Source organism: Corvus moneduloides, chromosome Z (genome assembly GCF_009650955.1).
Source record: "Corvus moneduloides isolate bCorMon1 chromosome Z, bCorMon1.pri, whole genome shotgun sequence".
NCBI classification, from domain to species: domain Eukaryota; kingdom Metazoa; phylum Chordata; class Aves; order Passeriformes; family Corvidae; genus Corvus; species Corvus moneduloides.
In genome coordinates, this window is record NC_045511.1 from 10603170 (window position 1) to 10617341 (window position 14172).

The window sequence follows — 14172 nt, forward strand, 5'->3', positions numbered from 1 at the left end:
AACCAGAGCAGTGACAGATGTTCCCTAGCTGCCTTCAAAGGTAAGAACAAAGAGGTCAGCCACCTCCAGGAGGGGGGTGTGTATGGTTGTGGTAATTCTCTTGCAACCCTCCTGTGAGACCTGCACGCTTGATTACCTCCCTGGAATGCTTGTAGACGAATGCATGTAGCTTAGGGACTAAACAGGAAGAATATGGTAGCCTTCTATTATGGAATGGCTGGCTGGGTAGATGAAGGAAGACCAGTGGATGTGGTCTACCTGGACTTCTGCAAGGCTTTTTAACACTGTCTCCCATAACATCCTCACAGGAAGTTCAGGAAGCATGGGTTGATGAGTGGACAAAGAGGTGGGTTGAGAACTGACTGTCAGAGCTCAGAGGGTTGTGGTCAGCAGTACAGAATGCAGCTGGAGGCCTGTAGTCAGCGGTGCTCTCCAGGGGTCAGTACTGCATCCAGTCTAGTTCAGTTTATTGATAAGTGACCTGGATAAAGGGACAAGTTTGCTGATGATGCAGGACTGGGAGGAGTGGTTGACACACTCGAAGGCTGCGTGAGAACTGGACAGGCTGGAGAAACTAATGAAGTTCAGTAAGGGCAAATGCACTGTCCTGCAGCTGGGGAAGAATAAACCCATGCACTGGTGCAGGCTGGGGACCAACCTGCCAATCACAGGATGTTCCAGCAGCAGGTAAATGGGTCTGCTAAACTGGTAACACATCTTGGCCAGCTCTGGGTGCAATATGTCCTATCTCTCCATACATATTCATCAGTGAAAACACTGTTTCTGTTGTCTCTATTCTATGGAAAGTGGCATTATGCTTTATTCAATGAGAAATACTAGATTTCTCCTAACACAATCTCTATTTTCTGTTAAAAAAAGATTAATTACCTGCAAAAAACCACATTGTGTCCAGACAGATCAAAGACAATACATTTATTAAACTTTGAGAAAAACAAACAAAACACTAACATAGAGAAAATTAAATAGAAACTGAAAGACACATCTTCTGACCGGTGTATCATGGCTTGTGTGACCAGAAAAGTACCAAAATGACATTCTGAGTTTGACTGAGGTATTTAACTATTTTTGGCAATAGAAACAGAGTAAGAAACTTCTTTCAAACACACACATAGGCATTACTTGCAATAGTGTCTATCATCTATGAAATTTTATATGAAACTAAATAATGTAGCTGTTAGAAAATTATAGCAGCAAATTAGCAGAATATCTAATGCACCTTTATCATAAAGTACGTGCTAAACTTAAAAATCCCACCCAGTAGTTGGGCCCAGTTGTGTAGCACTTGGTCACAAAAAGAGCATCAGTGAGTTCAGTTGGAGACATCATAAGCAAGACCTGAATTTGCTGCACATCATACACTTCTGTTCAGGTCAGAGTAAAGAAATGAATGTTCCTATTCGCTTTCTAAGAAGAACCCTGCTGTGATGAAACCATGGCCTAGGAAGGTAACTCCTGAAACAATAATAATTAATTGCAAAGCTCTATCAGTTTCTTAACATACACAAGAACATAGAGAGCTTCCTCACTGAGTTTCAGTTTTCTCTCCTTTCTTTCTGAAAGTCCGCCTAACACGGTCAGAGGAGATGCTGTTAGGCTGCAAAAATGAAAACCACGTTTGAACAATACTGCACTTGATCCCCTTGTTCCACTGAAGTATTTTAATCCTATTATATCTTTAAAAGTTAACTGCTGGCTAACTTCTGAAGTCCTTAATTTATTTATTTTTATCAAGACTTTATGTGGCACAGACTAGTAAGTGTAGCGATACCTTTGGCTGTGGAGGGGCTTCAGAAGTTGGTCAAATATGAAGATACTATGCTGCTAAGTTATCAGAGCTTATTCACATGTTCTCAAAAATTTTCAATAAAATTTTAGTTGCACAGTGTTTAATACTGTGGACAAAAAAATTTTGGTTATAAAAAATATATTATTATTAGCATTAACTAGAATCTGATGAAGAACAGAATAATTTGCCCAAGTATTCTGTATATTTTAAAATTTTACACGGAACTTTAAATTGCATGTTACTAGTTACCATAAGAAAGTAAAAGAATCAGTTAATTTTAAGTTCCTACAATATTTCAAAATTTTTCTATGGGTTTCTTTGGAGGTATAAAATGGCTCTGTAAAAATCTATTTTTTCTTTTACCTGTGAACACAATTTTATAAAACAGAAAACTCCTTTTTAGGACTGCAGCAATTACATTACTTAAATGGGTCATCATAATTGAATTACAGTGTGTAGTGTAATAGAAAACATTTATGGTTTTATGACCAAAGTATTAAAATATATTTTACCAATTTATGTAAATCAAAACAGATGTGTTATTTAGTCAAGCTACTTTTGTGTTTTCACCTATATGATCAGTTCCCAATTATTGATATAAAGATCTCTGCCAACAGCAGTTTTTTCTAAATTCTTAGACTTTAAACCACCTGATTTTTAGCTTTATCAAAATGCACAATTTACTGTATATTAAACAGTAATTTCAATGTTTAATTTCACAAAAATCAACACCCACAAGAACAAGACAAAACAGCCTCAAGACAAATTCATAGATAATATTTACAGAACACAATAGGAATATTTTGATTTATATTTTACGTTGCAACATTTCAGATAAAATTATAAGAACCACGAAAATCTTTTAGACTTCATTTTGGTTTCAGCATACAAGCCCAAAACTGACTCTCTGCTGTGAAACACTACACACACCTCATCAAAAAAGAGCTATGGCATGATTTTGTTCAGCTGGTCTGTGCTCACATAGCCACAAGACACGTTGAATTCCTTGTCTGGCACCGGCAGCGCAGTTGCATTTAGCACAAGGCCTTGTGGAGAGTGAACGATGTGGATTGACGTATAGTCTGCGACAGGCATCTCTGAACTTGGGGGTTCTGCTGTTGAAGCTCCAAAATTGCCAACAGTAGTGGTAAGGCTCTCTGTGGTGAAGTAACCATCTTCATTATAGCTTTGTTCCTGAACATGTGGCTCATTCTCTTCATGGGAAGTCACAGCAATGCATTTTTTCACATCTGCCTCACAGAAATAGGTGTTGTCCATGGTGAAGTCTTGCTCTGTGCAGCCTTCATGCTGTGCTCTCCCCAGCTTGGATTTCTGCCCTGGTGAAAGTACAACCCTGCCTGCTGGAGTAATATCACTCACTTGAGCGTAAAAGTCAGTACTTGTCAATGAATTCTGGTTGCTTATCTGGGTATGGGCTGATGGACGGGGTGACTCAATGCTGTCTGCGAAGGGTGCCCATGGGTGGCTGTTTTCAGGCTGAGTATTCCCATGCTGGCGTTGGGGGTCTGTGTTGGCAAGGCTTGGAAGTGACTCATCATCTTGTCTGTCAAGGCACAAGAGATCCTCTTCTTTTTCAGTAGCCTTTTTGAACTGATCACTGTCAGAGGTGGCATCACATGTGTCGCTTGCACTGAAGTCTGTCTCTGGAATATCTGGTTCACAACAACTGGCCCGTCCAGAATCATCATCCTTCACTCCCAAGCAACCATGAGATTTTAGATGATCTTCACTCAGGAGCCTGTCAGTATCTGAGGCTCTGTTCTTTTCATCAGGATCTTCTATGTCCAACTCAATAAACTCAACCCACAAGTCGTCATTGTATAGCTGTGCCTTGTAGGTGTCATGGCAGGCTAAGATGGAATTCACTTCATCTAGCTTTCCTTTCTGCAAAGCAAAAAAAAAAAATTATAAAGGAAATAATAAAAATGCTTGTCCTTTTTATAATGTTAACTTAGGTAAAGGTGACTGTAGCTACGTAGTAATTGCAAAAGGCTTCAAAATTATTTTATGCAAACTAATTCTGTGGCAACTCCCCCAACATCAGAATTTTCTTCTACAAAACTTTTCTGCCTGGGACAACAGTTGCCATCTGCTACTACTACTACTACAGAGATTCCCACTGTATATTTTAGAGTTCAATATTACCTTCAAGAGATCTGGGTCAATCCCTTTAATCTTTGGAACTGGAACAGGAGGAAAAATAAGCATTTTTAACCTGGAAAAAAAAAATTATGGCTTTTAATTGACAGTCATCTTTTTAAAGGAAGTTAGAAAGAAGACAGGCTTACATTGTATTTATATTTAATTAGTTCAAAACCCAAATGTTTGAAAATGAAATTTCAAATACTCCTAAGGAAAAGAAGTAATGTTTTCCCTCACTGCAAATTAAGAAACAAGCTTTCTGCAAGCTTCCTTGTTGAAATCCCTTATATTTATGTGGGAATCTGTTTTGGGGTCTGGTCTTTGACAGTTCAATGCTGTATAGAAAGAGAGTGAATTCCTAGTTTCCCTTTTTACATACTTTTCAATGGAATCTGATACAAGCCTCAGTATGCAGTGATTTTCCCAACAATTTTTTCAGGGACACAGTAGCTTTGCATACACCCAATAAATTTAAATAGGGGAACAGAAAATGGGAATTGGTGGAAAGAGTGAATTACTTTAGAAATAATAAATAAAACTGAAAAACATCTGCAAAAATTTAGTCTAGTATTTTGCCATCTCTATGATACTTCTGCTTTTTGAATCATTAGTGCAACAAGTAATATATAATTAAGGCAGGGGATTACCCTTGTAGAGAAAGGACTAGTAATTTGCCTGTGCATTTGCAGGCTGTGGAAATACGTATTATTATAATCCTTCATAAAGTGCATTCCTTTCTTTTTGAGGAGACCAAAAAGAACACCAAACCAAACCAGCCCCCCCGCGACTCCCCCCTCCCCTCCAATTCTAACAGAAAGATAATTTTCCATTAATAATAATCCAACAGTAGCTGGTCATGCTTTTCTCTTCTATTTTACCTCCCTTCTTCTTTTGCAAACAGATAAACAAAAGGAAAATTCAGAATTCTCTTTATACTGGGTTACTTGCCTATTTTAGAAAGTAAGGTGAGGGAACAGCAGATACAAATCCAAATATTGCTTTTGCTGCCTTGTTAGTGACCTTGGTGAGGTCCAGAGAGGGTCACAGGAGTTATAAAGACTGCCTAGAGAGAAATTTAGGCACCTTTGGCTTAACCATGGCAGGTCCAAATTCCTCAGATGTTTCTGGTTTTGGGCAGAACCTCAGTGTTCTGCCCAGCATGCCTAATGAGAGCCAGAAACCCAGTAATTTTCCACCTAATCCCTGGAGAGGCAGTGTAAACTGGTTGGGCTATCAGAGTACCAGCTTAGGGCTTGTGCTTTACAGTTGAATCCACAAATCAGGTATTCTGACAGGACTGGGCATTGCTTCTAATGCAAAAGACAAAGAATTTTACCATTCACTGCCTGGAGAAGACATTTGGGAGGGAGAACTATGCTGTGCTCCTTTCTTAGCCTAGCATAACTCAAGCTTTCATCTCTCAACTCTAATGACCTAAACCTATGGCATCTGTCCTAGAGGGACTCGTTCAGATCCTGTGAGATCAAAACTGAGGAAAATATGAATTGGTATCTTTGAGAATCAGGAGGAAACCAAGCCTGGATATTTCGCATTATGGAAAACTTATGCAGGCTGTTTTTCTGCAGAATACATTGCCATTCCACCACCAAATGCTTCAGTTTTGAAGGAAAGGGTGCACGCCAACCATCCAGTAAAACTTTCCCCATGAAGAAGTTTTCTCAGTGGAGAAAAGCTTCTTCCAGCATTCATGATTAGCATGGAAGGTATTTATAAAGTCTGATCAGAGATATGCTCCAGACCTCAGGATTTTCTGAGACTAAGCCACCCATTGCTCAGTGTGCTGACCTTAGCTCCTGGTCCCAGATGCACATTGCCCAATTCTCTCACCTCAAGCTTTTGTCATGAATTGTATCAGTAGCCTTGCTCTTAAATCTGGGATTGGGATGCTATTGCAGGGAATAGCTTCCTGAAATTAAACTCTCTCAAAGCATAGGGCCTACTAAAATAAAAAATTATTGTTTAATAGAATTTTCTTTTTATCTGCTCCAAATGCGCCATATAGTTTTCATCTCAGTACGTCAAATGAAATTTCACTATTAGCTCGTATGTGCAAAACTACTTAGTGTTCATTTTCAAAGTGTAAACACAAGACCACTGACAACATGCATGGGTGCACTGGGTCTTGACCATGGTGTTGCTCCATAGTGTGGAACAGTACTGGTATGACATCCAAGTTGAATTCTGCCAAAACCTATCCCTGAACACACATATCAGGGGATTAATTGATTTAAGACTGTCATTTTTATGTATGTTTTCTTCTTTCATTTTTATATATCACAATTTCGTAATTTTTACAAACAATGCAATTCTGTGCTTTGTTTCATTTTATTCTTGTTATCTACAGAAGCCGCAATTTATCCACAGAGACCAATATTCCCCTATGACTCAAGCTCTTTCCCTTGGCTTCAAGAAGTAGAGTTTAGTGTAATGATCTAAGAACAAAATCAAATATATAAAATATATAGACACGGGTTTATATGAAACTTTTGAACAGCATGTGAATAAAAATAGTGTTAAGAAAATTTGAATTAACTAAAAAACCAACCCCCTTCAAAGCCTAAGTAAATCAATTGTGTAGAATAAAATGTTCTGCAGTGCAAGAGGAAGATCAACATAATCAGATTCCCCGTGCTGAAGGCCCAATACATACAAATTCTAGTTTTATGTAGTTTACAAGAATGGACAAAAATGGTCACAATGGTTCCTAGTCCCCCAGATTTGAAATAATTGAAAAAAAATTTTTTTTTTTAAAGCCACAGGTACATAAAATCCAACAAATAAAAATTCTCTACCTTGGTTGTTTAGACAGCATGATTGAGATCACTGTTACAGCCAGCCCACACACTCCAAAGACAACAACTAAGAACCATGGAAACTCAACTTCTGAAACAACAAAACATGAACATATAAGCAGGAATCTCCGTCACTGTCACATCTTTAATTTCAACCTTGTCTTCTACCACCTGAGGATTCCAAAGCAGTAAAAAACGATGAAAATTTTTGTTACGTAAATGTGAAAGTTCTATGTTCAGCAGAAATAAAAATGTGCTTTTGTTCTAGTTCTGGCCAGGACTCAGAGGTTCTTCGATACCACCTCATGTCATTGCTAGGGACAGACAAAGGAACTCTCTGGCTTCCAAGAAAAAGGATGTGACTTCTGGTTGAAAAATGTGGTGGCATTGTCTGACATTGCTTGTCTGTGCAGCGAGCATCTCTGTGTGTGAACCACCCTCTCTTTTGTATACTTTTGCTACAAATATTGTTGCTGTTACTGTTTGTTTTCTTATCTCATTGCTGTTTCCAGTAAACCGTTCATATCTCAATCCATGATCTTCACTTTTTCTGTCATCAGTTCTCAACTCCATCCCGCTGGATCAGGAAGGAGAAGGGGGTACCGAGTGAGCGGGGTGTGGTTTGGGACAGTCTCAGTCACGGCAGTGAACTGGGGAGTACCATTCCTAATCCATGGCAGCTTTTGGTCTCAGTATCTCTCCATGCATTTATGAATCCACTGAGACTCCTTGCAAAACCAGACTGATTTCATAAATCTAAACAAGATCTTAGTAAAGATAATACCTATGGCAAAATCAGCCATGAGGAACATTCTGCCTGCTTGGAACATGGTATCAGTAGTTCTGATAGTGTATAATGCCACAGACATGCTACTACTTGTTCATCCAGGCTGAGAGAATATTTAGTAATAGGACATGAATCACCAGCAAACTATTTTTCTCTCACAAAAGCTAAGTGTGGTGGTGTCGAAAAACATACCACATCTCTTTCTAAAAGTTAAAGATTAATTATGTTGTGAACCAACTGAATCAACTGAAAAAAAAATATCCCTTTTATTTACCTTGTGGATGGCTACAAAGAATTTAGAAATTAATTGAGAAAAGCAATTCTGTAGATATGAAGAACAATGCTGATAAATGAAATGCTTTCTCTCTTGAATACTAGATTCCATTATGCGTAATATGACATTGTAGATTACAAAGCATAGAGAAATTTGTTCTAGCTTTAGTCTTAGATTTTTCTCATTTCTTCATAACTTTAAGTTTTCCATAAAAATTTCACTCTTTTTTTTTTTTTGGACCAAGGAATACTAGACAGAAAGCTTTAGAATGCTATACATGACGATAAATAACCTTTCGGAGAAAAAACAAAATATAGAATTCTGGTACAAGTTTGAGACCTGTATTCCCAGCTCAGATTTTGACCAGACATGCTTCCAGGCATCAGTTAAGTTCTATATGGGTATGTCTGCATTAAACAGGTCTCTCTTTTGGTAAGTCATTGTCATATCAGTGAGACCAGCAAATGCCCAGCTACTTCAAGAAATTAGAACATAGCATTAGATGACTTTAAATTATTAATACATGAAAAGTATCTGAAGTTTATTTCTGTGTTCCTGAAAGTGATATGCAAATAAGTAAAATTAAATTCTCAATCAAATCAGCTCACTGCTGCTGTGTGAGGTGTGTGGATTAAGATCACCTTGGAGAATCTGAGTTGCAGTGACTGAAGAAAACTGACTGTAGGACGGCCTACTGGATTTTCCTAGTATTTTAATTTAACTCGTATGAAAACTTTGACCTCTTAATGCAGATGGGGTTAATAAAATGATGCCACATGTAGAAAACATTAACTGTTCCTATAAATTAGAAATGAGAACTAGTAATAGGAAGAGCTAAAAAGGAGAATATAGTAAGATTTTGAAAGTGAAGAGTTACAGATTGTTTGATGTTATACCTTCACTAATACCCTGGAAAATGAAGTGAAGCAGCTTGTTAAAATTACTTGCTGAAGACCTCATATTTTGAAGAGTTAATTTAGTAGCTCAGACCTGAGAACACTTCTGGGAAAGGCACTATACCATTCTTTCAATAGAAAAAATGTGATTCTTAATGGCTGCTTCTTCTTCTGTCTTTAACAGCACTTTAAAATGATTACCAGTTGCAAGCAAGAATGAGAAAAACACTCAAGGCCCTTGACAGTATATCAGGATGATCAGAAAAGCACATAATTCTGGAAACCAACTTGGCCAACAGTATTATAAGAAATCACAATTCTTCTCTTCCCAAATGAAGTGCTCATTTTAGATGATGAAATATAAGATTTAATTTTGGTTTAGACTCTATGAGATGTGCAACAGCAGTTATCTCTGATTCTTAAAGCTGTTCGTATTTTTGCTCTCTGATGAGCTGTGAAACAATCTTGCTGAGTTTGCTTTGGAACTTGTACATGGAACTTGAACATTCTTAATCTCACTATATGATTCTCAGTAGGCTGAATTATCTATGTATTCAACCATACAACATGGTGGAAAATACCCTCCATCCCATCACCAAAAAGACAATAATCACAGCTATAAAAACACTTTGCTTATTTACCTTCCGTACAATGATCACATCCAATGCCTATTTGAGAAAATGATACATAGAGGATTTCACTGAACTCCCCGAATTTTTCAGAAGTTCGTTGTCTTGATCGGATTCGTATCTCATAATCTCTTGCTGTCTTCAGAGAGTACAGTGGAACCATTGTTGAGAGCCTGGGTTTTAACTGTAAAGACAGAGGGACTGTGATTTATTTGTTTGAGTTGTACCGGAAATTTTACGCTACTGCTTGACTTCAGAAAGAAAAATTTGAGGGTGTTTTTGCTACTGGGAATTTTAAGGATACCACAAGAAGGGTTCAGAGAAAATTCACACCATTTACTGTTGACTTAGTAGTCATCAGGCATTTCTGTGATTCAGGGCACCAAAAGCAGAGAATCCAAGCTCTATAAATACAGTCAGCGAAGAAAGGCAGCTTCCCCCAGTTAAAAGCCGTAAGTAGGTAGTGTGAACATCTTTCACTGATCTTATCAGGTTGTAAATCCTTTCTACTGTTATAACACAACATTACTGATTGAAGAATGCCAAAAATATTGTTAAAATAACCGGAGAGTTCTAAAACTACTGCAATCTTCTCAACAGGTTTAATGGTTATAGCCAGACATATTGCATGTTAAAAGTGTTTTTATTTGGACAACACTGTATTAGGTCCCCAAAATCTTCAGCTATATACAAAAGGTGATAACGAAGACTGTGTGAGAGCTGGCATCAGACTGTTGGTCTTTGAAACTTCTATTTTAACTGCAACATACTTAGACACTGCTGAATATCAAACAGTGTGGGAAATCACATTAGAGATCCTAATGGGTGAAATTTCTCCCTTTTTCTATTACTCCTCTAAGAATATGCATTTTAATTCCAACAGCCCAAGAAAAGTATACAAAAAATAAGGAAAGTGTCCTAAAAATAGAAATTCATGTGGCAGATATTATATTCTACTCTTACTTCAGAATCATGGATGATACCAGAAAAAAACCTTCATGGGCTAGGATTTAAAATATCTGGAAAGCAGTGGGCTTTGGGAATTTGAAGGACAATTCACCAGTACAGTCCTATAATCTCTGTAGCTGCATAACCTAAACTTGAGACACAATCTGTTGGTGGCTGTGTTCTCTGGAGTTGTCTGATCCCTGGTGACTCCAGACTCCAGTGTTCTTAGAACCAACCAGTCAGATTTTGGAGGAGGCAGACTGCTTTTCTCTGCTAGTAGTTGAGCATAAGATTGTGGAGAACCATTGCTCTACACCACCAATGTTTTAACATGTGAAGAATATCCAGTTGGAAAGCATTAGAAGGAAATTCAATATATACCTATTTCATGCTATTAAGCCACAAAGAAATAGTTCACTGAAGTTTCATAGGTAAGTTTGCATGCATCCCAAATAATGGTGTCACTTGGAAAAAGCAGTATGAATACAAAATCAGAGCCTTTATGAAAGACACCTGGATGAGGCAGGATGTATAGACTGGGGAAAGTTCAGCATGAAGTGAATAGATGAACAGCACTTTTCTTAGTCAAGTAATCAAGTAAAAGTCATAAGAGAGAAACATCATAAAAGATAACTAATAATTTGTCTCATGAGCACCCATTATGTAAGGGTGGATATTTTATTGGGTTTAGAATGTTTCTCAGAAAATAATTTTAGTCCTCTTATCGCTATAACTTACTGTTATAACACTTTACTAATTATTGTTTCATCCTCTTTCAATTAAGATGTTATTTATTTTCAATTAGTAAATATATTGAAAAATAATAAAGGCTATACAAGAAAAATCAAACAATCATCCCCAAACATATAAAAAAATTACAAACAAGTCTCAGTAAGGGGGGGACTTAGTACAATAAAGTCTTACCAGAGACTTTATTGTACTATAAATTAATTTTTGTATTAGTTATATGTACAAATCATTATGGTATATTTAAGCAGTCAAAGATTATCCTTTGTGTAAAAAACTAGTAATAACTAGACATGTATAACTTGACAATGTAAAACCAGACATTTATCTCTTAACGTGCTTCAACACTCATTTGAGAAAGTATTTGTAGCAAGGAATCCAAAGAGTGAAATTCTAGCATTGCTTCAACACTGTTAATCAGAAATTTGCTCTTGTCGTCGGCCAGACCAGGACTGTGTTCAGAAATTTGTGCTCAGATAGTGTCTCAGTGAATTATTCCATGTTTATCCTCCTAAGCTGAAAGGCTTACAAAACCATACAATATACACAGCTTAAGTACAACATAATCTATAATACTTTGTCTCTTGAGGCAAGTATAGCAGTCCAGAATTCCTTATCTGTGTTCTGAAAGAACACTGATCTTCAAATCTTTGCTCCCCAGAGAGCTCTTCTCAAAGCATTCTGGGATTGTTGATAGTACTGGAGCAAGAACAAAGCTTTATTACGGTATTTATAAGACTGATACCTAAAGGCTTATAAGAAAAACCATCAAAAATGTGCATTTTTAGAGAGATACTTGTATTGACTCTTTCTTTTGAAAAGCTACAGATTTTCAATTTCTTAAAGACTATTGATTTACTGCCTAAGCTTAACTCATTTCATAGGCTTTAAAACAGGGGCTAATATATTAAGTACAGCTTAAATCAGTATAGATAGAAAAGACAGAGAAGTATTAGGCAAAAAACGTTGCAGACATTATAGGCCTGTCTGGCTGTAGGCTTATTAATAAGGAGTAGTGTAAGGAGAAAATGCTAACACTGAGAAGGATCAGAAGTGAGGAGGGGGCCAAGGTCTTTCACAGGTGAAAGGCAAGCAAAACAGTTTGACTGTGTTTCAGTTGAGGATTTCCCTATGTTCAAATTGTCTAAATTTGCCTTTCGTAGTTAAAGACAAATTTGTAACAGTATTATCTGGGTTTTTTTTCTGCCAGCTAACTCAGTTAATACTAATAAGAAAGCAAAGGAAGGATTCTGCTCTGACATGATGTTCTTACTGCATTGAAGAAAAGTTCTGCATATACAAATATGCCATGACACACTGGCATTTAGCCTATGCATTCAGGTAAGATGGGTACAATATCTGCCCTGTAACAGAAAAATGAACTTCACAAGAAGTTAAGTGATTTTCAAATTGAAAACTTAAAAGATTTGAAATATTTTGTTTTATACTTTCATAGACTATCCACATAGTCACAAATTTGCCCTTGATGTCTGTTACGCAATTTGTAAGTTTTATCTATGTTGCATTATTTTTATCTGCTTTTTGTATCAAATATTAAATTGTAACTCAAAGCCTTTTTCTTTTTCTTTCTCTCTCTCTCTCTTTCTCATTCTCTCTTCTTTCTTTCTCTTTCTCTCTTTCTGAAATGATAATTATAAATATTAAAATTTTACAGGTACTCTGAAGAACCTGAATTGACATGGTGGCATTTACCAAACAAAATATTCCTGTTCTGACTACTGAAAAACCATGCACTTTTTAAATAGCTGACGTTTCAAAAAACAATAGAAAAATATTTTATCCTTGAAGAAACTTGCATATATCTGGCTATTCCTGTAGTTACTTATCTAACACAGGGGTTTCTGGGTTTTTCATTATCCTCTCTGTCAACTATCTTGACACATAAAGTTACAGTGTTTGCTAGAAAATGTCAGACAAAATATAGGCATATTGTTTAAGAATTAAGGTATTGTCTAATTAGTAATTACAAACATATTTTTCATGGTGGTACAAAAATGTTAGGGACAGAACAAGCCTGCCCTGTGCTATGACTATTGTATAATAAATATTTGTTTCATACCTCCTTCCATTTTGTCTCATTAACTTCTTTGTACTGCAACTCATACTCCAGAGTAATCCATCCCTTCCGAACATCTGCTGTTGGTGGTGGATCCCATCTTACCTGGATATCCCCATGGATCCCAGTCTGACTAGTATTTAGCAGAGTCCAGTTAAGGTGGACAGGAGGATCAGGTAGTACTGTTTAAACAGAGTATTTGGAATAAAACAGCCAGTTTTCAATATGAAATGATAATTCTTACTACACACTGATAAATTATTTCAGGACTTAAAAAGTATATTAACCATGTATTTTCTGATGAAAATTGAATATATTGCAATGACAAAGTCATTACAAGTTTCGTAACAAGAAGGCACCCTGCCATTGGCAGTAGACATGCTCTGCACAAATCTCACCCAAGCAACTTATAAAGAAGATTAAGAATGTATTCCCTATTGAAGTATATTTCTGAACAGCAGATTATAAAACACTAGATATAAACAATTATCCATCAAAATTTAAATCTAGAGTTCTTACTAGAAATAAAAGCAATAATTGGAGTAGCACAGAAAGAGAAATATTTAGTAGCTAATATACAAGTACATTGAAAAACTTTGGTATTCGAAAAACTAATCTAAATTTGCTCAGCTGAATAAAAGAGAGCATTGGGTATTCTAATCATAGAAGGAATAAATTATCTGGATATGCAGTTAATGGTGGTACACTACCACTCTGAACAAGCAATAACATCTGTAAAGTCCCAGGCACAGCAAAGTCACAATACATATTGTCATAAATATAAATCCTAGCTTAGAAATGCTAAACATCCTGATGCTTTAGATTACAGTTCATTCAGGAACAAAATAGTGTTTTGCTTCCAGAGCTTTGGAGAATCAAGGTTTTAATGCCAACCTTGCTGGACAAGGGGATGTAGCATCCATTTAGAAAGAACTCAAAGTGACAGCAAAGACAAGCTCATTTGAACACGTACACATTTAAGAGACCGCCAGTATTTAGAAAAAGAAACCACATATTTGCTTTTATCCTTT

At 36.6% G+C, this 14172-nt stretch overlaps 1 protein-coding gene across 5 annotated transcripts in view; it reads right to left on the reverse strand.

The window, feature by feature from the left end:
* Positions 1-916: 916 nt before the first annotated feature.
* The window catches only part of GHR (growth hormone receptor), a 152011-nt gene continuing 138755 nt past the window's right edge, over positions 917-14172 (reverse strand). For 4 of the 5 annotated variants that reach the window (XM_032095338.1, XM_032095339.1, XM_032095337.1 and 1 more), the window contains 5 exons: positions 13145-13323; positions 9382-9553; positions 6784-6874; positions 3974-4043; positions 917-3712 (listed from right to left, as the gene is read on the reverse strand). In XM_032095338.1, coding sequence (XP_031951229.1) covers positions 2753-3712; positions 3974-4043; positions 6784-6874; positions 9382-9553; positions 13145-13323 — 1472 coding nt within the window. In that variant the 3' untranslated portion in view covers positions 917-2752. The remainder of the gene's footprint in view (positions 3713-3973; positions 4044-6783; positions 6875-9381; positions 9554-13144; positions 13324-14172) is intronic. The other variant, XM_032095341.1, reaches the window with a different exon arrangement.